The following is a 27310-nucleotide window of genomic DNA, read 5'->3' on the forward strand; positions in this document are numbered from 1 at the left end:
ACACAGTAGAATACCGCACCCTGAAGCATTAGCTTTTGATAAGTCTTTATTCGACCATGTCTTCAACAAAGGCACGCGTTACGTGTCGAGAGGTAACGCTTGAGAGTGTGGTTTTCCACTTGTTTTTTTTTTCCCCCCAGTCAGCATGTCTGATCTGAATGGTTGAAATGGGCATTAAAAAGTTGAATAGGACCCCACCGTGACCAGGGCCTTATTAGCAGCGCTGCAGCCCTGGAAAGAGCCGCCTGCCTGGCCAACAGAGTGGAATGTTGGCTCCATGCTGGCGATTAACCTGTAGCAGCTTTATTGTACGAGGTGCAGGTGCAGGAGAAATCAGCTGGTTGATTATGACAAGGGGCTTTGAGAGAGAGAGATCCTGAAAGAGGGAGAGAAGGAATGTGGTAGAGGCCTGGACAGGCGCGCACAGCACACCATCTGATAAAACATCTCTGCATCTGACGGACAGCTGCAGGATGAATCGGAGCAATGTTGACCTTTGAACTTGTGTGGTTATACCCTTGCACTCATGCACACTTTTGTGTTTTTGTTTTTCTCATCTTGTGAGAGGATTGTGTGTCTGTGTGTGTCTGTGTGTGTGTGTGTGTGCGTGCGTGAAAGAAGAGGACAGGGAAAGTTGTCTTGTTGCAGTGTCAGCATGCCTCTTCTCGACCTAGCCTCTCTTTGGCCCCTCTAAATAAGCATGCACAGCTTTGACCCTTCCTCGGAAGACCCAGAAGAAGCTAACTGATAGAAACTTGGGTGGAGAGTAGTCACAGGTCCTGAACCTCCAGTGAAAGTCCAAGCAATATGCTATAGCTAAAGCAATAGGAAGACCTATTCTAGGTAACTTCATAGTGTAGTTTGAGGAATGTTCTATGTGAACATGCAGGAGAAGTCTGCTTTGGGGAAGAGGGAAATGTGAGGAGCTCGTCATGTGAGCGGGTTAGAGAAGCATTCCTTCCCCTCAGGGCTTGGCTCTGACCTCTGACCTGTGCTGTGATTGGTAGATGGGAGGACACTTATCTAAAAGCGGGAAGGAGTTGTGTGATGTACATTAGAAATCTTTTTCTTTTTTTGCCTTTTTCCTTTTTCTTCTGTCCTATCCTCTCTCCTTATCTATATCCATCTCTCTCTCTCTCTCTCTTTCTTTCTTTCTCTCTCTCTCTTCTCTCTCTCTCTCTCTTTCTTTCTTTCTTTCTTTCTTTCTTTCTTTCTCTCTCTCTCTCTCTCTCTCTCTCTCTCTCTCTCTCTCTCTCTCTCTCTCTCTCTCTCTCTCTCTCTGTCTTTCTCTCTCACATGTCTTGGCTCCTATGTGGGAGGCTGCTCACTCTCCTCCATTGTGGGCTAAAAGCAGCAGCCGGCTCCCCCACTACAGATTCAGATTCCTGGAAGTCTTTTCTTCATCGCCAAAACACACACTCACACGTACGGTTTCACACCTCGGCCCCAGCCCACCCACTCTGCAGCGCTCCCAGTCACACCCTAACCCACTGACAGTAGCTTCTCTGGTATGCAAAGATGAGTGTACACACTAGTGTGTGTGTGTGGCTTGTTGATGTTATTAGTCATGTTGGTGCCAATGTTTATTTAAATTGAGTACAGTAAAGACGTTAAGCTAAGACATATCTCGCATGACGTGCCAGCGTTAAACGCCTCAGCAGGAGCAGCTGATGGCATTGTCCGGCATTTGACCCCTAGAGGTCAAGAGGTCATCGCTGGGACCGGCCGGGCCCCTGGTGCTCATTAGCCAGAATGCGTGAGTGTGTGTTGTATTTGCAGGAGCTCGATGCCTCCACAAATCCCAAACAGACAGCTCCCCCTCCCAGAAGCAGGGAGTTTCCTTAAGAAGCTGTGCTCCACTCTCTGCCAATCACAGTACTACTCGGGTTCAGCCAAAAACCAGGTCTCGTTTCAGAACATTTCTACCGTGTGTGTTTATAGTGGACGAACCTTCCTCCCTCACACACCACCCGTTGGCAGAAGACACAGCGTGCTTCAGACGAAGTGCGGAGTGAGTGCAGAAGAGGGAGAGTTGACCGAAGGACGGAGAAAACATTGTAAACGACAACACAAAGCTGCTGAGACGCTGTGTGACTGTTCGCTCCCATTTAAGTTTTACTTCATCTCTTCATTAGGGCTTCGGTTGTTTTCTGACGGCACACAAAAGCTAATGCCCTCATCCCACCCCAGTCCAGTCCAGTCCACTTAACAACGGCTCGCCCCTTTGAACTGCTCTAAACAACTTTTTTTATCCATCTCTTTATTTGAGTCTACTCTACGGCCAACAGTTGCCTCTTAAGAAGGGGGGAAAAATAGGCAACCCCCCCACCACCACCACCACCACCACCACTCGCCCGTAAACGAGTGAGGCATGTGGACCTTTTGATAAGATGAAAAGCCTTGGCTGTTTCTCCTCTCTCTGATTCACCAGCCGAGCCGAGTGGAGAGCTGGTGGGCCCCGGGCCGCTGCCGCGGCAGGCTTACTGCTCTGTTTATGGGGGCGCTGCTCTAATCCGCAGGACTCTTAATATGGCCAGCGGCGCTATTTTAGGGGATTGCGTTGCGCTGTCAAGGCTCTGTTTGTTTGGACGGCCTCGCCCTGCCACCCCGTGTGTTTGGGTTGCCTGGAGATGACCCGCGCTTGCCTGGCTGGGCGCGACGTTTGCTGCGTGGCGGAGCAGTTTCTTTTTAGACGTGTTAGTGTTATAGTCATGCTCACTTACTCACACACATACACACTCACACACTCTCACACACACAGCACGTATGTTTTTTTCCGTTCAGTCACTGTTCAGCTGTGTCTATAAGTGTTCTGTGTTGAGTGGCTCTGGCAATGTAAGTGTGGTCTAGACCAGGGGTTCCCAAACTTTTCCACGACAAGGCCCCCTAAATACCACTAGGTTCTGGCCAAGGACCCCCTTGATGTGTTATTAAACCCATCGACAATACTACGGCAAATGTAAAAATACATTAAAAAAGCACTTTGCGATAGAGCATACAGTGTTTAAAAATTGTATTTGGGGCTTTCTGCTATATGAGAGCAATCACTCTACTATTATACACAGTCATTATCATGGAAAATATAATGTCCAGATATGCGACACAATATTATAATGGCATTGTATAACAACCCTCATAGTAATAGGTATATTTTACATTTTCAAATGTGTTTATTTGTTCCTTTTATTTTTCCTTCCAACTTGCTGAGGCGCCCCTGGCACCCCCTCGCGGCCCCCCAGGGGGCCCCGGCCCCCACTTTGAAAACCACTGGTCTAGACGAGAGAAGAGTGGAACTCCTCAGCAGAGCATGGATCCTCGTCCATGTACATAGCATATGAAGTACCATACCGTGAGGCCACTCTGCATCTGAAGCTGTGAGGAGGATGGTGCATTGTGGGTAATTGAGTTTGTATTAGACTGGAGAATAGTGGAACACAGCAGCATCAGCAGAACAAGGATCTTCTTGCATGTAGATACAGCATATAAAGTACTCTTCGCCATTGTGATTGCTATTCTGACTGTATCTGAAGATGTGTGCGGTGCATTGTGGGTAATTGAGTTCTCTGGATGGATGGTGCGGGAGCAAGACGTGCTGAGTGCTAATGTATGCTGAGTGCTAATGTATGCTGAGTGCTAATGTATGCGAGTGCTTGCTGATGGAAGAAGCCTCCACCCTGCGGGCTGCTCTGTCACGGCTCACCTCCATACACAGAGATCCCTGCTGCCCATCACCCTTCTGTTCAATCCAACCCGTTTTCAGACCCAGACTAGTTTTCATCTCCTCCCCAACCCACATCTACTCCCTCTACACACACATGCCCTGTCCGGCGTTGTGTTGAGTTCAGAGCCGTCTGTTTTGCAGCTGTGTGTAGTGAGTGATGGCAGCTTGAGCAGATGGTGTAGTATTCTTCCATGGCCAAGAGCCTTTAGCCACCATTCCAACAACAGTTATCCACACTGCTCTCTCACTCTCTTTCTCCTTTCTCTCTCTCTCTCTCTCTCTCTCTCTCTCTCTCTCTCTCTCTCTCTCTCTCTCTCTCTCTGTCTCTCTCAATGTTATTTTTTCCATCTTCTCTTGTATTTCTTCTCTCTTGTCACCTCTCCAATCACAGACTCCAAAATGACTTGCATCATTCCATGCTGTGATGAAAACAGTTTGGAATGAAGAATTTTGTTGCCTCAGTTTTTGTTTGTAGTATATAGTATAGGCGAATTAAAGTGTCATTAAAGTCCCTCTTACTCTCTCATCCTATCTTCCTCTTGTTCTTCCTCATCTTTCGTCTCCTTATTGTACTTCTCCTCCTCCAACTCTCTCCTCTTCTCCACTTTTCTCTCCTCATTGTACTTCTACTCCTCCTCTTCATTCCTCCTTCTTTCCTCCTCCTCTCCTCCTCTCCACTCGTCTCTCCTCTTCATTCCTCCTCCTCTCCTCCTCTCCACTCGTCTCTCCTCTTCATTCCTCCTTCTCTCCTCTTCATTCCTCCTCCTCTCCTCTTCATTCCTCCTTCTCTCCTCTTCATTCCTCCTCCTCTCCTCTTCATTCCTCCTTCTTTCCTCCTCTCCTCCTCTCCACTCGTCTCTCCTCTTCATTCCTCCTCCTCTCCTCTTCATTCCTCCTCCTCTCCTCTTCATTCTTCCTTCATTCCTCCTCCTCTCCTCTTCATTCCTCCTTCTTTCCTCCTCTCCTCCTCTCCACTCGTCTCCTCTTCATTCCTCCTTCTCTCCTCTTCATTCCTCCTTCTCTCCTCTTCATTCCTCCTCCTCTCCTCTTCATTCTTCCTTCTCTCCTCTTCATTCCTCCTCCTCCTCATTCCTCCTTCTCTCACTCCTCGTGCTGAGTCCTGCTCCAGACCCCCTGAAAGGAGGAGCTGGAGGAGCAGTAGAGGTGGCCATGAGGAATACATCTCAGTGCATTAGTGGGGGAGCCCCCGATCCCCCTTTGCACAGAGTTGTAAATCTCTCTTCAGACTGCCGTTATTTACTCCACGCATGGAGTGCTGAAGTGAAGCGCCACTGGGCCCGCGTTCGTTTGGCTCGGGGGGGGCATCAGCTGCTTGCGCGGGAGCGCAGGGGGGGGTTGGCGGTTGGCACCCCGCTGCCATGCCGACTGGCTTCTCCCTGGCACCCAATCTGCCCACTCCGCTCGCCTTCATCCTCCCGGAGAGCCAATCGCTAAGCAACCCGTGCGAGTGCCAGCCCGAAGTGTCTGTCGCCAGGCAACCAGTCCGGTCGGAGTGATTAGAGGCCGAGAGAGAGATGGAGCAGAGTTAGTTTGTGTGCCGGAGCACTCGCTCAGAACCTTCTGCAGGCTAGCGTCCTACACACACACACACGTTCACGTTCACGCATGTCTGGATGGATTACATACATGCATGCACACATGCACGTACATAAACACACATGCATACATAAATGCAAAGACGTGCACATGGATGTGTCTGTGTGTGTGTGTGTATGCACACACATACACGTTCAAACATACATTAACACACAAACCACATATATACCATGATTTGTTTTAGATTTGCATTATGTGGGAGGCAAGGAGGCAAGAACTGTATCTGTTAGCTGCATAGCGTTGTGTTTGTCGGTAGAGGAATGTAATTGAATCGGATGAGAGACGAGAGATTGGAACTAAATGAAAACCTTTCACTAAATGAATGATGATAATGGTTTCACCCCCTTACATAAGCCTTGTCTAGCCCTGTGAGTTAGTCTGGTGTGGTGCTGGTGGTGATGGGGAGAGAGGTAGGCGGGAGGCTGACACATCACCCGACCTGGCCCGGCAGAGCTGGGTGTCCCCACAGCTGGCCCAGTTGCTGGAGGACACATTTCATCCCTCACAGCCTCCCACCTCCACTGCCACACATCTCCCTCTGCCAGGCCTGTATCACGACAAGAGCGGAGCCCTAACAACCGGTTCACCATCTGACTAGCAGACTAGCGTTCACTCTGATATAACTGTCTGCCGACGTCAGGCCAGGCGGTCACATCTTCTACAGTGTTGCCGGGAGGTGAATGAGGTTGGTTGCCTCACGACATCAGTTTCTTTAGGTGGCAATACAAGTTTTTTGAATGCCTGGCTGTACTTTTGTCATCAGTAGGCCCGGTGTATTTTGAGTGACTGGACACTATTTTGAATGTGGTAGTATTCGTCCGAAATTAAGGAAGGTTCCAAAAGAAGCTTCCAGAGCCTTTTAGAATGTTCCAACTTGCTTGTGTTCTTGGGCATGCTGAGCCCGGTCCTCCCGGTGCTTTGGCTGTGAGGACCCACTGTACATAGGGCTAAGCCGAGCTGATCTACTGTAAACTTCACGGCCCCTTCAATCCTTCCTGTGACCCCAAACACAAGCGCTGGGCAGTGTGTCAGCAGAACCCGTGTGTGTCTGTGTGTGTGGGTCTGTGTCTGTGTGTGTTGGAGAGGGAGGAAGACTGAAAGGGAGATTGTATGTTTGAAAGTGGAATCTGGAGACTGGAATCCTGTGTATATATTTGAGAGAGAGAGAGAGTAGGTGTTGCGTGTGTATGAATGTGTTTATTGATGAATGAGTAATAAGAGAGGCTGCTAGAAGGAAAGACGAGGTGCTTGTCTGACTTAACCTGAATGGTGTGGTATGCAACACCTGTGTGCGTGCGTGCGTCTTTGTGTGTGTGTGTGTGCGTGTGCGTGTGCGTGCCTGTGTGTGTGTTTTAAGAGGGGATTCTCCGATACCCCCATCCCCTGCCCCCAGCTGCTAGGTCTGGGCCACAGATCTCGGGTGGAATGTTGGCAGTGCCGCTGCGCTGGGTGTATTTTTATTACGAACAGGCCGGCTCCAGCGCTCTCGGGGGCCCACACGGTCCACTCATGGTCCTGATCCAGCTCCACGTCCACCGGGCAACGGCACCAGCAGCAGAGCGTTGGCTGCCATCTCTGTGGTTACGGTGCCGTCGCCGCAAAGAGAGGGTAGCACGAGGAAGAGGAGGAGTAAAGAAAAGGAGGAAGAATCCAGAGGAGAAGGAGAAGAAAACAATCCCTCCATCATCATGTGACGGTTAAAACTCTCACGTGGGCTGAGCCTCTTGGCTCGGTTTGGGGTTTTTTTTTTTTTTTTTTTTTTTTTTTTTCTTCACTTTCTCCTTCTCTCCTCCTCTGCAGGCGAACTCTGACCTTAAATCAGATTAAGTGCAGCGTTTCCTCTGGTTTACCTAATCAGTGTGGCTGCTGTGAAGGCCGGCTGGCCAGTACACACACACACACACACAACACAAGCCCGTCTGTCCACACGTCCTCACGTCCAGTCAGCCAGCCACTGGGCTCCTAGTCAGCCACCTCTTACCGAGGGTGTGGGGGAGTGTTTTGGCCGGGGGGGGGGTCGAACGCTGCTAACTTGAAGGACCCCAAATGAAGTGCTCCTAACCCCAGTGAAGTGTGGGTGGGTGGTGGGAGAGGCCGGTTCGCTGTGACAGGACTCCCGGCTGTGAAGACTGGGTGAGTCGGTGGGGGAGAGCCTTGGGGTGAGACGCTCGGCATAGATAGCCCAGCAGGAGGGGTCACTTCCCAAGCTAATAATAGTGCTGGAGGAGGGACGGATCAGCAGGCAGGGCGGTCGGGACAGATGCGCTCTTACCTAAAGACTTGCATAACACCAGCGAGGACAGGAGGCCATTTTAGCCTCTTCGCCACCACCACCACATGCTGATCACATTATTAAGGCTGGAGATTAGTGTGTGTGTGTGTGTGTGTGTGTGTAAAGAGTGCACTGTTTTTTTGTTCTAGTGGGAGGCTACAGAAAAAAACAAGAAGAGAAGATACAGAAAATGAAAGAAGCGTTAGCTTGTCAAAGAGACTGTCGGAAAGAGGGAGAGGGAGGGAGGGAGAGAGGGAGAGATGGAGGGAGGAGGAAGATTGAGTGTGGGAGGGAGACTCCAACAGGTTGCCAGGGAGCCTCAGTGCTTGTGGTATGCAGCAACAGCTGGATGCAGATGTACAGCATCCAAAATAACCCCCCGCATACCACACACACACGCACACACACACACACACATGTGCCTACACCCACTCCACACACACACTGAGCCCTGTTCAGCTCTGCCACGCGCCACAGACTTCTTTGGCTCTCTTACACAGAATGCAATCCTCTACTCCAGGACAGTGTGTGTGTGTGTGTGTGCACAGCAGAGTGCGAGTGCGCATGCCCCCTGTCAGTCGAGTCGGTCTCTGTAGAGGCAGATGGAAAGAACACCCAGCAACTGCTCCTGATGTGCGTAAGCCGCGTCACCATTCACTCACAAATAGGCTTGTGCTGCCACCTAGTGGCTAATCTCAGTACACCCTTGGGGCTTTGGCAGGAAGTGAACTGTAATAGCAATAAGTGACCATTACACTTAGGCCCAACAATATCCCTTTCCCAATCATTTCTCATGTATATTAAGATGTATCTGCAGGGTTGTATAAGTGAAGGTCCACCATTGTAGACATATTAGACATTAAAAAAAACTTTTTGTTGCTGACTGTAATTACAAAGTCATGATTATTCTACAGAGAGGTCTTAAAATACCATGAAATGTAACTGTCTGTAATCACACCATTTAAGTCATTCAAAGGCTTTAATGAGTTTTAATCAGCGCAGCAGCGGGTGAATTTGTAGTTAGAAGCCTTTTATGCCTGCTGACATTTGGAATTAGTCCCTATAGTCTTAGCCAGTGAGTGTGTGTGTGTACATGCGTGTGTGTGGCCTACATCCACATGGGGATTGATGACTTAGTATATCAAAATTATTTTGTGTACTTACTAAGTCATCTATAACAAAATATATATACTTATTAAGTTGTATATACTTAGTTATGTATACTTAGTGTATCTTATAATATATTGGTTTGTGTGTAAGAATGTGTACGCATGTGTGTGTACGTGTATGTGTGTGTGGTCTGTTTGATTGACATTTAACAAGTGAAACCCCTGCCCCTCCCCTCGGCAGGTAAGGACGAGGTGCGCGGTCAGCTGGACAGCGCCCTGCAGGACGTGAACACGCGCTACGCCGTGCTGGAGGAGACTGAGAAGAGGGCCGTGTGCAGAGCACTCATCGAGGAGCGCGGACGCTTCTGCTCTTTCGTCAACATGCTCAAACCCGTACTGGTGAGGCTACACACACACACACACACACACACACACACACACACACGCACTCACACGCATACGCATTCATTCTCATACTCACACACAAGCACTCTCACTCTCTCTCATATATACAGTACATCACACACACACTCTCTTTCCATCGCCATCATATACACACACACACTACACTCACATGCATACTCATTAATTCTCATACTCACACACAAGCACTCTCACACTCATATATATATGAGAGTATATATATATCTATCACACACACACATACTCACACACAAGCACTCTCATATATATATATATATATATATATATATATATATATATATATATATATATATATATATATATATATATATACACACAATACAGTGAAGAGGCAAAAGCGAGTGTTTGCTGTTGGCATATTTATCTTAGCATTATTAGAAAATGATGGATGTTTAGTGGACTTAATGCTTGGGTGTGGTTTTGTGTGTGTGTGTGTGTGTGAAGGTTTTCTAACAATGGGCCTTTTCTGACCTCTGGCACAACAAGTTAGTCAGCTGAGGTACGCTGTGAGACCGAACTAAGTCTTCATCTCCTGTGTTTGTGTGTGTGGTCAATATACTCAGATGTGCTTGTCTGTGTCTGTGTATGCAGACGGGTATTTGTACTTGTGTGTGTGGTCAGCCTATTCAGGTGTGTGTGTGTATGGTCAATATACTCAGGTATTGTGTTGTGTGTTGCTTCTGTAGGACGAGGAGATCAGTATGCTGGGAGAGGTGACCCACCTGCAGACCATCCTGGAGGACCTGACCCACCTTACCGCAGAGCCACACAAACTCCCTCCTGCCAGCGAGCAGGTACACACACACTTAAAGTCTCCAAAAAATGAAAGGATTGTTCTTAATCTGAATCATTTCTTACACACACACACACACACACACACACACACACACACACACACAGAGAGATAATGTGTTGCTCACTATTGATGAACGAATGCAGACTAACTCATACTTGTCCCTGTTCTCTTGTAGGTGATTCTTGACCTCAAAGGATCCGACTACAATTACACTTACCAGACGCCGCCTGCATCGCCTAGCAACACGCTGTCACGCAAGAGCAGCATTAGCAGGTACTAATGCATGCCACACCCACTCACTCAACACCTCAATGACGCCAACCACACACACACACACATATATACTCATACACACACACACACACACACACACAGAGAGGGGGCGAAAGGGAGAGAGTCTGGTGTCCTCATTGCTTCTCTGAAACATGTCTGCTACACCTCGGGCTCTGGCACACGGCGGAGAATCCACACTGATGAATCTTGTTTGTTTTTGCTCAGCCTTGTTTCCATGGCTCCCTCCCTCCCTCTCTCCTCCTGTCAGAGCCGACTCTGTTTGGTGTCCCTTTCAAGAGCAGAGTAGCGTACCGAGCTGCTTCACTGTACAGGCAGGGGCAGGCTGCGAATGGCAGGACAATGAGGGTATGGGGGGGCAGGCAGACTCTCTCATCACCCAGCCTGCATAGGAAGTGAGGGGAAGAGCAGAGCAAAGGTCAGAGAGGAGAGGGTGGGAGAGAGAGCAGATAGATAGACAGACAGACAGACAGAGAGAGACAGAAGAGAGAGTGATGGTCATAGAGAAGAGGAACAGCAGAGCAGAGTGATTGCCGGAAAGAGAGAGACTAGAGAGGAGAAAAGAGGGAGTGATTGTCAGAGAGGAGAGAGAAAAAAGAGAGAGCGAGCAGATAGACAGACAGACAGATAGAAGAGAGAGTGATGGTCAGATAGGAGAGATAGAGAGACCAGAGAGGAGAAAAGAGGGAGTGATTGTCAGAGAGGAGAGAGGAGAAAAGAGGGAGTGATTGTCAGAGAGGAGAGGAGGCTCATGGAGGGAGCAGACACATGGTTTGGACAGCAAGAGCACAAGTAGGGGTCTGGTAACGCACAAGAAGAGTCTCTTGTGAACTGCAGAAAAGGAGGGCCTCTGGCTACTGTAGTGTGTGTGTGTGTGGTTTTTATCCGGTATCTCAAGGGACTCCTTATTACTTGTGTATGTCTCAGTTTTCTAAGGGATGTGTTTTTTTGTGTGTATATTTCATAAGAGTGTGTGTGTCTCCGGTGGGATTTCCCTGATTTCAGCTGAGCTGCTGGAGTGGATCAGCTGGTGAATGAGCTGTGTGTCCAGCGGGCAGGAGGGGTGGGGGGGGGATTAGACTAATGTTTCATGCATTCTTTCCTGCGGGACCGCAGCTCAGGACCTGGCACTGGAGCAGATAGCCATGATGCTCTTCCAGAAGGTTCTCTAGATCACTGTCTCCGTTACTCACTTTTTCCCTCCCTCTCTCTGCTTTCTCTCTCTCTCTCTCTCTCTCTCTCTCTCTCTCTCTCTCTCTCTCTCTCTCTCTCTCTCTCTCTCTCTCTCTCTCTCTCGCTCTTTTTCGCTCTCTCTCTTTATCTTTTTCCTCTCTCTTTCTCGGGCTCTCTTTCTCTCTCTCTGTCTTTCCTCTCTCTCTTTCTCTCTTTTCTCTCTCTCTCTCTCTCTCTCTCCCTCCCTCCACTACTGGGATTGTCATTAAGATTATTCCGGAACAGTTTGTCCGGGACACAGCAGGCTGTGTGGTGCGGTGCGGAGCACTCTCTGAGTTTCCACGTATCCCACTGGGTTTGCCACTGGGCCGCCTCCCAGCCTACTGCACTGCTGTCTGAGCCCAAGCACACGCTGTTCCATGGAAACTAATTACACCTTTATTCTGACTACTACTGGGGATTCACCCTTCTCTCAGCTCAACTCACTTCAGTTACAGTCGTCTCAAGAAAGTGTTATTGCTATGAGTGCTACAGCAGACATCATCACCAAAGCCACATTCATATGCACATTAAAGTGGAATAAATATGGTAACCTGTGCTTTTGTTCTCTCCTTCTTGGAGTGTAATGGAATGATGCGGGGAGGAGGTGTTGTTTTTGTTTTTCTTTGAATGTGATGATGTAAGCCTTGTTCATTGACTAATATTAGGTTAGGTTGGATAAGCACTGATGCTTTTCACATGTGAAGTTCCTAATGGAAAAATAAAGTTCTTTGAATGTGAGACTGATGTGATAGAGGAGTTTTTAACGTACATGTATCTCTTTCTATGTCTCCGTCTCTCTGTGTCTGTCTATCTTGGTCCCTCTCCCAGTAACTACCAGTCGAACTCTGTGAGGCATGTCCCCTCACTGGACTCCATCTCCAGCGCAGTGGATGGGATTCACCTGAGGCCCCCTGACTCTGTACAGGTATGGAAAACACACACACACACACTTTGTTTACCCCAAAAGAAACACATGTTCATACAACGTGGCTTTTGACACAAACACATACAAATAACTCAAAAGATGAAGTATTCAGTCCTACACAGCACACACATAAACTAGATCTAGGCACGTCAACTTATGTGCATACATGTCACATACGGCTGTTGGAATTCAGATGTCAATTGACTGGAGTAACATCGTAGGTAATGAGTTAGGAACTCATTGACACAGTTTGTCGGAGGATTATTCCAAGCACCTGGTTTAGTGACTAACCCAGACAGGTAAACTCCAGCTTAAAAAAAGACAGACCTATGACTTCATCAACCGTAAACCGTTAATATCGTAACCGTACTAATTACCAACCATTTCGTTCGAAAATTCTAAAACAACGATGTTTTTTTAATACTTCAAAATAACGTTTGATAAATGAACCTTACATTTTTCAGTAGCCATAGGTATGTAGATTTGAACAAAATCTAGTTTGGTTCTTACCGGGGCTTTTACTGCATGAAATATCTGATTTTGTGTACATATTTGTGTACATATTATATGTTGGGTGCATATTCACAACCTTCTCATGGCACATCAACGGTTAGCCCGAGATTTCTCATCGCAATTCAAATTTCCACTGGAGCTCCAAGCGGATTTGTACACGCAGCCTTATAAGACTGTTTACAGCTCTTTGAGTCACGGTAAAATGTAATTTTTGGTGCATAGCTAATTTAGATACACTTATAGTGTGGGTGCTTGCGTTTCTTTAGGAATCCACCGTCTTGGTTTGTATAGAAATGAATATTAAGAGACACATACACGTAAGAGGTTGGACATACGGGATAGTTGGTAATATGTGACGTTCCGATAGTAGTAGTAAGAACCTAATGGCTTTGTCAAAGGAATGACATGAGAAAGACATAAGTCCCGTTTACATAGACAGTTGTTTCCGATTAAGGTGGTGTTTATATGTGTCATTTTTATTCCCACTGAGCCACTGTTCCTATTTTAATCAGATAAAAAGTGTCCATATAAACCCGCCTATAGACTTCTCCTATAAGGAGGTTACTCTTATGCTGAGGCAACTAATCCAGGTAAGTTACTAAACCACCTACTTGGAAATCCCCCCCTGGTCACATATTCCGTAGTCAGCTCTTGCTGCAGGTTGCAATTTGTGGGCTTGTAGGTCAGTGGCTGGTGCTCTAGTTTCACGTGCACATTCTCAGTCCGTTCACTCCAGTCAACATGCTCACTGGACAGGGGTCGTCCGGCTGGACCCGTGTGACAGTCATGTGATTCTCCCTGCCGGAGGTAAAAGGTTAATCTGTCACCATCATAACCGTGGTCTTACTGCTCCGTCTTGTTGACAAGTCATAGCTGACGGACAGCTCTGTGACCACAGGTCAGCTGGCTGTGACTTTGACTCGGATCGCAGGTCAGGCCCCCCCTGGCCCTGCCAAAGGTCGTTTCACCGGGGTGTAGATAAAGATAGGAGTTGGGGCAGATAAGCTCACTAAACTCACTTTGTCCTTTTTTCTGGCCCTCCGTTATCTGCCCTGGAACATTTGTAATGCTGATGTGAGATGGGGAACGTGTGTCTCTTCCTCTTTTGTGAGTTGTGAGGTGGGGTGGGTTTGTGGTGTGGTGGTGTATCTGGTAAGGATGGAGAAGCCCCTTGGGGCTGTAGAGTGTGTGGAACATCAGGTGTGTGATGGAGAAGCCCCTTGGGGCTGTAGAGTGTGTGGAACATCAGGTGTGTGATGGAGAAGCCCCTTGGGGCTGTAGAGTGTGTGGAACATCAGGTGTGTGTCAGCCTCCCTCATCTGATTTCTGCCTTTTTTCCACTTCCTCCTCTTTACCCCTCTTTCTCCTTTTTTATTCACTTTCCCCACTCCTTCCTTGTGATTTTCTTTCTATTGCAATCTATTGCTCTCTCCCCTCCTCTTCTGGTTGTCTATCACTCTTTTATCTGTCTCTCCTTGTCTTTCTCTGTCTCCCTCCTCCTCTGCCTTTCCACTGTCTCTCCCACCTCCTCTCCCTCTCTTCGTCTGCGTCCACTCCTCGCTCCTCCTGTGGTCTGTGTGACACCCCCCCGGCGTGTCCAGCGCTCTCTGAGCCCCATGCTGCGCTGTGAGGGTTGGGAGGGCACACGCTCGCTCAGCGAGGGCAACTCGCCCACCATCGCGCTCCGCTCCGGCTCTGCGTCCGGGCCCCGCAGCCTACCCATACACACCGGCACCGCTGCTGCTGCTGCTGCTGCTGCAGCCACGACTGTGAGCGCATACAGTACACCACTTCTTTGTGTGTGTGTGTGTGTGTGTGTGTGTGTGTGTGTGTCTCTGTGTATGTGTCTCTGTGTATGTGTGTCTTTGTGTCAGATTTTTGGCTTTATGGGAGTATGTAGGGTAGGTGTGCTGTTGTGTATGTCTGCTTGTGTTTTGGAGAATGTGTGCTTGAGATCTGTTTTGTGTGTCTGTGTCTGTTGTTTGTTTTGTGTGTTTATCCCCCAAGCCACCCAGATGATATTATATGGCCATCTGAAGCCACCGCCATCCAGATGCTATTTTATTATTATATGGCCATCTGAAGCCACCGAGATATTATATGGTCATGTGAATCCACCCAGGCTATGCAGGACTTATGCACGCCTTTCAGGTAGTTAATTTGCTACTTTTAAACTCCTTAGTCAGTGGGAAGAATTCACATTGATTCTGTTGACAAACCATGTTATCTGCATACTCAAAGGAACATATGATCATCAATCATACAATGGGCATATTATCTGCAGCTGCACAGTAGTGTTTGTTTGACTCTAGTGTTCATGTGCCACTTTGTCTTGCCGTCTTGTTAGCCCAGCGACTTATGTGTCAGAGTGGCTTATGCAATGCTCTTATGACAGCACTTTTATAAGTGGAGAAGTTTGGCAGGCTGCCAGCATGGGTTCCACATTAACACCCCGGGAGATTGCTCATCATGCTCTCTCTTGGAGGAGAATCTTATCACAGATATGAGTCTTATCTTATCAAAGTAAATGGAATGCATATTACTATGTTATTATCTTTGTCATAGATTCAATGGTCAACAGTTGAGCTGTAAGTTTCTGTATAGCTCATGCATCAGGACTTTTACCAAATTATAGTTAATACTATACATAATCCATTCAAATTGTGCCAACCAGGATTCAAGCAGAAGTCCTCAGGGTAGCCTGACTTTATTCATAGTCTTCTTGACCCAGGTTTGCAGGTCGTGCTGCTGTCATTCTCCCGGCAGCAGGAGGTGAAGGTTCTGAATATTTCTTATCTCTTTATTTGTAACCTTTTTCTGACCAATTACCCTCCACACAAGACGGAAGTAGGTCAGTTGTAGTGTAGGACATTTGCGGGGCCTTTTCTGACCTCTTTCTGTTGTGCTTTGGTTGGTGTACTGCACATGTTGATGGGGGTGTGTGTGTGTGTGTGTGTGTGTGTGTGTAATTGGTAGATATTTGTGTTTGGCTGTTTTCTTGTCCTGTCAAACGGTCCATCTGCTTCTATGATGTACTAATTTGTGTTTGTGTCGTCTTAGTGTTGTGTCTCTGTGTATGGTCCGTGCTGCTTTTGCTGTGTGGCTGTGTGATTCGACTGTTGCTGTGTGTGTTGCTTAACTCTCTTTTTTAAAACACCTCAGCACTCTACACACACACAGACACACATACACACACACACACTTCACCTTTGAACTCAGTATCATGGAAGGGCCATTAGTGGCAGAAGATTCCAGTCGGCGAGCTTTTGTTGTGTGTTTTGTGTGTGTTTGAAGTTCTACCGGTTAGAAAAGTCAATATGACCTACTACCCCCCTTCTCTGGACTCAGTGCCCTCTGTATTTCTCCACTACACGTGTACACACACACACACATAATTACACACTCATACTCACACACACTCTCTCTCATGCACACACACACGCACACACACACACTCACACACACACTCTCTCACTCCACACACACACACACACACACACACACACACACACACACACACACACACACACTCACTCCTCACTCACTCATATACACACACACACACAAACACTCACACATAATTACACACACACACAATCTCACACATAATTACACACACACACACACACGCGCGCACGCGCGCATACTTACTCTCTCTCTATCTCTATGTCTGTCTCTTTCTTCTAGTCAAAGCCACATTGGTATGTGCGGCTCGATGTTGTTTTGTGCTCTGTTCCTGTGCACAAGCCGTACTCTGTAATTCTGTGGTCAACTCTGTGGTACTGCCGTGCTGCTGTGTCCAGTTCCGTTTGAGTAGCTGTCGTAACCGTGGTGGTGATGATGATGATGCTGATGCTGATGCTGATGCTGACGTGTTGGCATGAGTCTCCCTGCATGTGTCGTGTATGTTTAACCGTGTGTGGGCCATTCTCCATCTGTGCATCTGTTGTGGTGACCTCATGTCCATTGCTGACGTTTCGTTCGTTCGGGCTGGTTCATTCATTCTTTCAGTCATAAAAGTAGGCATTGGCTGACACATGTTTGATTGATGTGTTTCCGGCCAATCATAGGAGCCAGGAGGTGGGATGAACAGCCAGCCGCAGTGGGGCGGACCAGAGAACGGCACAGCCATGCCCCCACCACACAACGCCTACAGCGGGCACGGAGAGAGGGGCCGTGCACTGTCCACCTCCTCCACCAAGGTAGCACTCTCCTCCCCTCTGGCATCTTCCTCCTTTTCCACCTCTTCTCCCTCCTCGTGCTCCTCCTCTTCCTCCTTCTCCTCTTCATCATCTTCCTCTTCTTTATCATCCTCATCTTCCTCCTTCTCCTCCTCCTCCTCCTCGTCCTCGTCCTCGTCCACTTCTCTGACTACCTGTCTGTCCCCTCCCTATCCTCTTGCTCCTTCCTCCTCCTCCTCCTCCTCCTCCTCCTCCTCCTCCTCCTCCTCCTCCTCCTCCTCCTCCTCCTCCTCCTCCTCCTCCTCCTCCTCCTCCTCCTCCTCCTCCTCCTCCTCCTCCTCCTCCTCCTCCTCCTCCTCCTCCTCCTCCTCCTCCTCCTCCTCCTCCTCCTCCTCCTCCTCCTCCTCCTCCTCCTCCTCCTCCTCCTCCTCCTCCTCCTCCTCCTCCTCCTCCTCCTCCTCCTCCTCCTCCTCCTCCTCCTCCTCCTCCTCCTCCTCCTCCTCCTCCTCCTCCTCCTCCTCCTCCTCCTCCTCCTCCTCCTCCTCCTCCTCCTCCTCCTCCTCCTCCTCCTCCTCCTCCTCCTCCTCCTCCTCCTCCTCCTCCTCCTCCTCCTCCTCCTCCTCCTCCTCCTCCTCCTCCTCCTCCTCCTCCTCCTCCTCCTCCTCCTCCTCCTCCTCCTCCTCCTCCTCCTCCTCCTCCTCCTCCTCCTCCTCCTCCTCCTCCTCGAGTGAACCTGAAGAAGCTGAAGGTGAAGCAAGTCATTCGCTCTAAATAAGCAATCCATATTATACCAGTGTGTGGTGGTGATCTTTACTCAATCCGTATTTTACCAGTTGCTTATAGTTAGTTAGTTCATAATGGAATGGTGTCTTTCTTGGTAGTTTTAGATAGTTGCTTTTAGGTAGTTAATTCATAATGGAATGGTGTCTTTCTTGGTAGCTTTAGATAGTTGCTTTTAGGTAGTTAGTTCATAATGGAATGCATGCAGACCTTTCTTTGGGACCACTTGGCTCTAGACTGGACGTTGAGTTCTGAGTTTTAAACAAGAGTGTTTAATGTCTGAGGAAGCACAACATGTTAGACAGGTTCTGTTGCGCAATATTTGACTTGTAAATGCTGTCACCGCAGTCTCAGCATGCTGCTGTGTCACCAAAGCACAAGATGACTCAGCAGGGTTTTGGGTTGGAGGTGCAGTGATGCCAGGTTGCCCTCTGCCATTTTAATGAGGTGTGTGTGTGTGTGTGTGTGTGCATGTTGCCTGTGTGTGTGTGATGCCTGTGTGTGTGATGCCAGTGTGCCCTCTGCCATGTAAATGAGGGGAAAATGAGTCAGGTCAGAGCATCATGTAATGCCTGAGACTCAGCTTGTGGTGGCAGCACAGGACCAACAGCTCTCAGTCATATTCACACTCACAGCTCGGCTCAGCTCAGCCTGACCTGCTTCTTTTCTGCCTCTGTGTTATGCTGGTGCTGTTAGAAAAAAACACTCCATGTGTGTTGCCTGGTGCTGTTCGAACACTCCATGAGTGTTATGCTAGTGCTGTTCGAACACTCCATGTGTGTTAAGAGTTGGTCAGTTTCACTTGCGGTCTTCTGTAAAGTATGCCTTTCTGCTCTCTTTGTTAAGTGGTGATGGTTTATTGGAGGCTCTTGCCATGTGGTTTGGCACATGCTCCACCATTTATTAAGACAACATTGATCCATAACCACCTAAATATTGATTTCTCTCTCTCTCTCTCTCTCTCTCTCTCTCTCTCTCTCTCTCTCTCTCTCTCTCTCTCTCTCTCTCTCTCTCTCTCTCGTCAGCCACAGTCGGCTCGTGAGCATCTGGCCCTGACGCTGGGTGGTGGGGGCCTGAACTCGGACGCTCCGCGCACCAGCCGCGACTCTCTGCACTGCTCCAGTGGTTACAGCACCCAGACCACCACGCCCTCCTGCTCCGAGGACACCATCCCCTCCCACGGTCAGTACCTCCTGCACCTCAGCCCCACCCCAACCGTGCTACTGCACCTCCACCCTCCACGTATGCCTGAACCGCTGGACCCAGCCGCATGTGTGTCTCTGTCTCTCTCTCTCTCTCTCTCTCTCTCTCTCTCTCTCTCTCTCTCTCTCTCTCTCTCTCTCTCTCTCTCTCTCTCTATTTCTCCTTTCTTTTTCTTTCTCTCTTTCTTTCTTAGTCAGTCTGTTTTTTAGTCACAGACCACGTCTCTCTCTCTCTCCTTCCTCTCTTTCTTTCACTATTGTTCTCTATCTCTCTCATTCTTGTCCTCTATCTCTCTCTCTCTCTCTCTCTCTTTCTCTCATTCAACCTGGACTTTTTCTTTTCCTATTTGTGTTTCTCATGGCCATGATCGCAGCATGTTTGTGTATGGAATCCTGCGAAACTCTTCTCATCTCTCCATCTGCTCAACTCATAGCCTTCTGTAGCACACACACACTCACGCACATGTTCACACGCACAGACACACACACATGCACATACTCAATTTCACATGCACACACACAAATTCACACATACAGGAGTGTTTTCACACCAAGGTTTTTGTGACTGATCATTTCCTCAGAACAAAAGCTTTGGTTAAAATTGCTGTGTCATTTAGTAATGTCAGAGGTCTATTTACTTACACACACACACACACACACACACACACACACGTAGCCCTACACGTACCCCACTGTTTTTTCCCCAACACACACGGAAACACAGTCCCCCTTTCATGTCTACAGTTTGATACAAATAACCAGAAGTATTTGTCCACAAAGTCCACAAGGGACTTTTCTGCCTGCATTTCCCACACCAGTCATTGTTTACTGTAGAAGTCAAACAGTCCCCTCGCTGCCAGATTCATTAGCATTGAGTTTGGATCTCATAACACCATCTGTGGAGGCAGTTTGTGTTTTGACTCCTCTCAGCCTGAGTCACCCTGAGAAAGCCCAACTCGTTAGAGACTTCACAGTCTCTCTGCAGCAGAGTTCAACGCTAAGACGCTAACGCTCTGCCCTACTGCTCTACTGCTCACACACACACAGCCTGTTTATATTTATGACTCTAAACAACCCGTATGAAAGAGCACATATGCACACATAAATGAGTGTTTTCAGTATTGTGCAGGCTGTGCAATGACGCAGTTTGTGTTGCATCACCCAAGCAATGCTGCATGAAGCCTGTTGGCAAATAATGATGATGCTGATGACCACCTGTCAATCAACATCAGCCCCGCCCCACCCCACCACCCTCCTTTTGCTAGCTTATTGTGTGACCTGTGTGTGGATGCGTCCCCCCACCCCACCTGGCGTCTGCCACACCCCCCGCCCGCCTGCGTCCACTCCTGCATTTACATCCCACTCTGAGAAATACAACATCTACATCAACACCCGTGATCTTTGTTTCTGGACCACAGTTTAAAACACGCCTTTATATTCTCTTTCAGCCGAAAAGAAAGAACCTCCACTCTATGGTAGGTTGGATTATATATATATATATATATATATATATATATATATATATATATATATATATATATATATATATATATATATATATATATATATATATTAATCTTCCTGTACTGATTCATATCCATTCCCTCGTCCACCACTCCATACTGACCCAGCACTTTTCACCAGTGGGCTTGGTGAGCCGTCCTTCCACCTAATGTCCGTCAGCGGGACATCTGTGCTGTGAAGTCACGTCATGCCATGCCCTTCGACTGCTCAGAGAGCGATTGGGGGAATGATCCACACTGGGCTTTATGTGGGCAGAGCAGTTTCTACTGAGTGGTTAGAGTGCAGAGAGGATGGAGATGAGATGCGGATTTGTGTCTGTGTGTGTGTGTGCGTCTGTGTGTGTGCGAGTCCGTGTGTGCGTGTCCGTCCGTGCGTGTGTGTGTGTGTGTGTTGGTCGTTGGTCGACAGATAAATTGCCCCCTAAAGGCATCAATGTTCTTGTAAGGGTCTGCATGTCACACCATTGCCTAGAAATTGTGTGTGTGTGTGTGTACATGTACACACATACGTCTATGGGTGGGTGGTGTTCTTGACTTTTTTCCTCATCAACTGATAAGCTCAGTGTTTCACCGATCCAGTGTGTGTCCGCTTCCTGTTCCAGGAATAGAGCTGTGTGTGTGTGTGTGTGTGTCTGTGTGTGTGTTAGAGGCTGTATGTGTGGGCTGTGTGGCAATTAGTCAAGGGTGAGGGGACAGTGACGTCTCAAGTCTGATGGCAGTGGCCTGCTCTCAAACACTGCTTTTGTCTGCGCTGGTGTCGACGCAGTCAGATGTTCTGACTAAGACCCCCCCCCCCCCCTAAGACCCCTTCGAAGCCCGAGTTTCCAGCTCAAGCCAGCCACATTCGCGCCAGGGCCTCCCCACTGCCCGTCCGTGCCAAAGCAAACTCCCGCTTGGTGCGAGCCAGTTACAGTGCACTTATCAGCCTTAGCGCCTCGGCCTTTTATAGGCCTGCATCAAGTAATATTTTCCACTTAAGGGCGAAGGCGCCGTATATTGTGGTTTATTGTTTTTTCCCCCCTAGTTTTTCATAAATGCTCTCATTGTTTCTATTGTTTCTGTGTGTGTTCAAATCTCATGGAACAACCGTGTCATCCCACACGAGTAAGACTTATAACAAAGGCTTAGTGTTGGGAAGTATAAATCTTATCCTCTTTTCCCCCTTTTCTTTTTTCTTCTCTCCCTTTTTCTCCTTCCTCTTTTTTTTTTTATCCTCCTGACCTCTCAGACTACGACTACATCTCCCTGCACGGCGGCGAAGACGGCCGCAGCCCGACGGACTTCGATAAGTCCTGCACGGTGCCGCGCAACAGTGACCTGAGTCTGCAGTACCGCAAGCTGTTCCAGAGCAAGCGGCCGGCGTCCACCGTCAGCCTCCTGGCCGACCCCGAGCCCCTGCAGTCGGCTCAGCCGCCTTCCCAGCATGCCTTGCAGCAGCACCAGCAGCGGGCCGGCCCGCACGTGGCCACCATCCGCCGCAAGCCCTCGTCCAAGCCCAGCTTCCGCCGCGGCACCATCAGCGGCGGCGTGCCCATCCCCATCAGCACCCCCCAGGTGCCCCTGCGCCCGTCCGCCTCCACCGTGGGCCTCGGCCCGGACGACGACGGCACCGCTGGGCCCGTGGACGGTTGGGGCGGCGGCGGAGGAGGCCACCCTGATCTGACGACCCACTCGCGCCACAGCCTGTGCCAGTCGACACAGAGCCTGAACACGGCGGCGGCGTCGCCCTACTACTCGCTGTACCCCGGGCAGCAGCCACTGGGCAACAGCACGGAGCAGCTGTACCAGCTCAACAAGCAGCAGCAGTTCGCCCTGCACCAGCAGCAGCAGAGGCAGTACCAGCAGCAGCAGCAGCAGCACTACCAACAACAGCAGCAGCAGCAGCATCAACAGCACATTCAGCAGCAACATCAGCAACAACAACACATCCAGCAGCAACATCAACAACAACAATATCAGCAGCAGCAGCATCCACAGCAACAGCATCCGCAACATCACCAGTATCAACAGCAGCAGCAGCAGCAGCAGCAGCAGATGCACTACCAGCAGCAGCAGATGCCCCTGCCGCCAGGCTACCCCCACCAGGCTGACCACACCCTGCTCAGCGCCAAAGTCAACGCCGTGGGCCTGTCGGTAGAGAGCGGGCACGGCGCCCCAGCCCTGCCGTTACCGCTTCAGCAGCAGCAGGTTGGCGTCGGAGGCCCCGAGTCCCCTCGACGAGGGCACGAGCCCAACGGAGGCCTGCGGAGGAGGCGGCGACATGCTGACCATGATCCGCCGCGGGGTCAGGCTGAGGCGGACAATCACCAACGACCGCTCGGCGCCTGCCATCGCCCCAAACCATCTCAACTAGAGCCGGCGCCCGCTGGCACACGCGTTAGTGCGGAGCAGCGTGGTACCTCTACGCAACCCCTCTCATCGCTCTCCTCCTCCTCCTCATCCTTCATCCTTCATGTTCCTGGACAGAAACATTGAGCCTTTGAAGGAGGAGGTCTGTTTCAGTAGTGTCCTCATAATTAAAGTCCCAAAAGGTCTAATAGAAATCGAGAGAGGGAGAAAAAAAACAAAGATGTTTGTTTGGGATTTTTAGTTTCTCTCTGAAACTGCACTGTGCTAAACAAATATCGTAGGTGTCAAGCATAGACAGTCGTCCGTGTGAATGTTGCCTCTTATTGATCAATAATTTAAAACTTGTTGGCTATATATATATAGACCACCAGAGCTTAAGATATATATACAGTATATAAATATAAATATAGAAGTTATATGTTTATATTGTCATTGAGAAAAAATGATGAAAAATGGCCTTGCTTATTTAGTCTTACCCTTGCCTCTGGTCAGAAACTGTATATATTAGTGTTCTATTGGAGAAAGCGTGTATTGTATTTTTTGTTTGTTTTGATGTTTTTATTTTATTTTTGGTTGGTAATATAGCACTGGCGTCTTTTCCCAGTTATCTATTTTTGTACAGAAGCTGGACTGGGTATCAAAACGACTGGAGCTCTGCCTTTGAAGCCCAACTTCGCTCAGCTGGGGTCATGTTGCTGACCGTACAGGCGAGCACATGAGGTGCTGAAGGCGCTGAGCAAGAAGGAGAGAAAGCCTGACGGTCAAAAGATGCGATTTAGTTGGACAATGAGAGTGAGAGTTTTTAAAGTGATTAAAAGAGGCAGTTTTGTGTGTTTGGACAGAGACAAAGCCAGTGGTCTGCACTCAGCACACTGCCCCCTGTGGTTAGGAGGGCTTATTTCAACTCGGACCAGGGGCAAGCCTGTTCTTTTGAATGTGTTCTGTTCATTTTTAGTTCTAATTTTATTTTATTGGCTTCGTGGCATCCTCCCTGACAAATCGTTTCAGGTAAAGAGTTTTCTTATGTTGTTCTCTAAGTGCTTTATTCCAGGGGTGTCAACGTCCTGTTCTCTTAATTGAATGTGGTGCTATTTTGAGTTTTGTTCTGTTTTCAGGCCGAGCTGTCAAATAGCCAAATCAATTTCATGAAGTTCCATACATGTCCTTTTTTTTCTGTGTATGTATTTTCTGGAGGCTGTTGGGACACATTTTTTTTTTTATTAAAAAAAAAAAAAAAAAAAAACTCCCTATGTCTGCCCCTTGGCCCCTCTTTGAAGTAAACGGTTCTCACGTTCTAAGCTGGTTCTTGAAAGCGGGGTCTGTGTTGGAGGCCTATGCACTGCTCCTCCAGCAGCCGTGAGGCCACGTTGAGGCTGCGCTGACTAAGGAAGTGGCCTTCCTCTGACACACTCCCACTGGCCAATGAGAAACCCCTCTGACCTGTACACACACAGGCTCCTTCTCCCAACCTGGCATCTCATCCCCGCGGACACACAGTCAGAGGTGCTCAAACACACACACACACACATCGAGCGCTGTGGCGGAGGGTCAGGCGCGTTGTTCACAACCTTCTTAGTTCTTTTTGTTTTTATCATGACTCTTAGTTGCATCAATGTTATTTTATTTTATACTGCCTTTGCTCTTTTAATTTTGTTTGTTTTTAGTCTTTTGCTCTTTGCTGTTTACTTGTTTATTGCATTTGAGATGAAGCCCAGCTACTGAGGGCCCTCTCTTCTTCAGTAAATAAATTCCATTTGATCGGAGATCCTCACCGGTATCAAGCGATTTCTGTGTTGACAAGGCGTTGTTTTCTTCTACACAACATTCATCAGTGTGTGTGTCTCTCTGTCTGTCTGTCTGTCTGTCTGTCTGAGTGTGTGTATGTGGTTGCTGTATGTTTTGGAAAGGATGACGATGCCTAAGTATGGGTGTGGCGTGCTCATTTGAATGTGGGTGAAACTGATGTTGACCATTAACCTTCACTGTGTCTTTCCCTCTTCCTGCTTGCCTCTATGTGTTTCTGTCTGCACATGTTTGTGTTCCACACACAGAGTAAGGCTAAGCATTCTTGACTGTTGATCAACAGTCTGAGACTGAGACCAAAGATTGTACAGATTTTTTTATTATTATTATTATTATTATTATTATTTAAAAGTATTGTTTAGTTTCCAGTGCATGTTATACACATTTTTGATTCATTCCAAATTCTTTGGAATATTCAGTGCTAGATCTGAACATGCTCATAACTGTACGTACACACCGCCGCCGACTTGAGCTGCAAAAGAAGCTCTGGCCGCCCTGTCAAGGACGCTTGTCAAAAAGTACGGGGAAGCTTTTGGTGCTTTGGCCGCTCTGACGTGGCAGCATTCTATGTTGCTGGTCGTTTGCTGCTGAACCATTACCATAAAGTTGACCAACTTTCTGCTTGACGCTCTGGTTGCTCAACATGCCCAAAACGCGACGCTGACGGATTTGCCGCTTCTTGCGGCCGAGAGAAGCTGGCTTCCATTGAAAATGAATGACTTCCTGTAACTTCGAAGCTCAAGTCAGTGGCGATGTGTACATAGTCATAAGACCACAGTAGCTGCCTGGGGGGGAAAGATCAAATGTATTGAATACAAAGCATTGCTTTGATGATTCAGTGCACACATCATTGCTGATTTTATTTTAATTCTGATATTAGACTAGATTAAAGGAGTGAGAAATGAGCCGCCCACAGTCAGTCAGCTACGGGGCTAATCTGGACCTGCCCATGACTCTCGCTCCTCCTTCTGACAGGTCCGTCCATTAGAACAGCTCTTTTCAAAAGGACAACAAAACTGGCTGGCCAGTCATCAGAGAATTGGGCTGAAACGAGAGATCATGCTGGCACACACACTGCATTAACCTCTTGCTCTCCCTCTCTCTCCCTCTCTCTTCACCTCCCTATCTCTTGCTCCCTCTTTCTCTCTGCCGTCTCGTGTTCCCTTCGTGAGACTCTCCTCCATTCTCCTCCTCGTCCCCCTCACCTGACACCTCACCCTCACACCTGTCGCCACCGATCCGGTTACCTTCACCGCTGCAATCCTCTGTATGGCCCAGCTCCATTGTTGTGCTGCGTCCTTTCTTTCTCTCCTCTCCCTCTTTCTCTCCTTCCCTCATCTGCCCTTCATCCTTCCATGTCGCTGGCATCGTTGTGGTTTGTATACAGGTGATCACCTTACCTGGGAGCTTGTCTCTGTGGAGGGGACGCGAGGACTTAAGAGGCCTCCCTCTCTGCGCAGGTGATGGCTCTTTCTCCGCTGCAGCGGCACGGCGAGCGTAATTACAGAGCTTATCGGCGGGCCGCTGGGCCTGTTTGATGGGCTTAGGGGGCCCGGCTGCTGCAGGGTAATGACCCCTCACTTGGGTCCTGTGTGAGTGATCTTGGCTTCGGCTCCTGTAAACGCTTAAACTGATGTAATCACGGTCAGCTCGTCTGTGTGAAACAGCTCTTTTAACTTAAAGGCACAGTCAACAATTTAACGCGATTTCAAGCCCGTGACATTTTTTTGTCCCTTTCAGGGAACATCTCATAATCCTAGGTGCCCATCCTGCGAGTACAGGGGGGGAAAAGTGCTTTTTGTAAGCAACCCAGACTCAGAAAACTGGAAACAAACAAAAGTTTCTCTAGGAATATTGAAAGGATCTGTGAGCCGTTGGGTCCTTGATTAAAATATAATGTGCATTGTTTTTGACAAAAGGTACTGCTAAGAAATTTAAATATAAACAAACGTGATGTCATACACCGGCGCTGACTGTACCTTTAAGAGGTTTCAGAGGAGTTACCCTGCATCTACAATCCTGTCACACACAAGTCCCTGTTATGCTGAGATTTTATTGCGGATTAATTGTGCCTTTCCCTGCCTGTCCGTTTTGTTCACATTTAAAAAATGAAGCACAGCGTCAACCCCATATCTTCTGGGAGAGAAGGTACTGTTAAAGCTGACTTCATGTCGGCGTAAATGGGGCAGCTGGAATATTACCAGTGAGAGACGTGACCTAGAAACTGAACTGCTCCTAAACCTGCTCCTGTGTTAGAAGAACACCGAAATCTTTCATGACATGCTGTATTATTCACTGTGGAGTGGGGAGTTGTGATCACTCGCTGAGCTTAACTCAGTTGTCAGTGACATGACATGAGAAGTTTCTAGGAAACTAGCTGACATGATGGTTAAAACTGACTAACTTACGAAACTCAAACTAATCTTCTTGTTAACAGTGGGATCTCTGTATATAAAGGCCTACACACACACATACTTCCTCTCCCTCACACATAGCTGTGTGTGTGTGTGTGTGTGTGTGTGTGTGTAGAAAGAAGAAGTGAGAGTGAAAGCAGAGTTCAGAGGAATCA

General features: G+C 48.4%; 1 protein-coding gene across 1 annotated transcript in view; it reads left to right on the top strand.

The window, feature by feature from the left end:
• Nucleotides 1-24723, top strand: part of mtss1 (MTSS I-BAR domain containing 1) — a 69009-nt gene extending 44286 nt beyond the window's left edge. Inside the window, exons 7-13 of the mRNA XM_048254313.1 lie at nucleotides 8961-9118; nucleotides 9850-9957; nucleotides 10135-10232; nucleotides 12294-12390; nucleotides 16974-17105; nucleotides 18890-19046; nucleotides 21818-24723. Coding sequence (XP_048110270.1) covers nucleotides 8961-9118; nucleotides 9850-9957; nucleotides 10135-10232; nucleotides 12294-12390; nucleotides 16974-17105; nucleotides 18890-19046; nucleotides 21818-23064 — 1997 coding nt within the window. The 3' untranslated portion in view covers nucleotides 23065-24723. The remainder of the gene's footprint in view (nucleotides 1-8960; nucleotides 9119-9849; nucleotides 9958-10134; nucleotides 10233-12293; nucleotides 12391-16973; nucleotides 17106-18889; nucleotides 19047-21817) is intronic.
• The last annotated feature ends 2587 nt before the right edge of the window (nucleotides 24724-27310 follow it).

This window comes from Alosa alosa, chromosome 10 (genome assembly GCF_017589495.1).
Source record: "Alosa alosa isolate M-15738 ecotype Scorff River chromosome 10, AALO_Geno_1.1, whole genome shotgun sequence".
Taxonomy (NCBI): Eukaryota; Metazoa; Chordata; class Actinopteri; order Clupeiformes; family Clupeidae; genus Alosa; species Alosa alosa.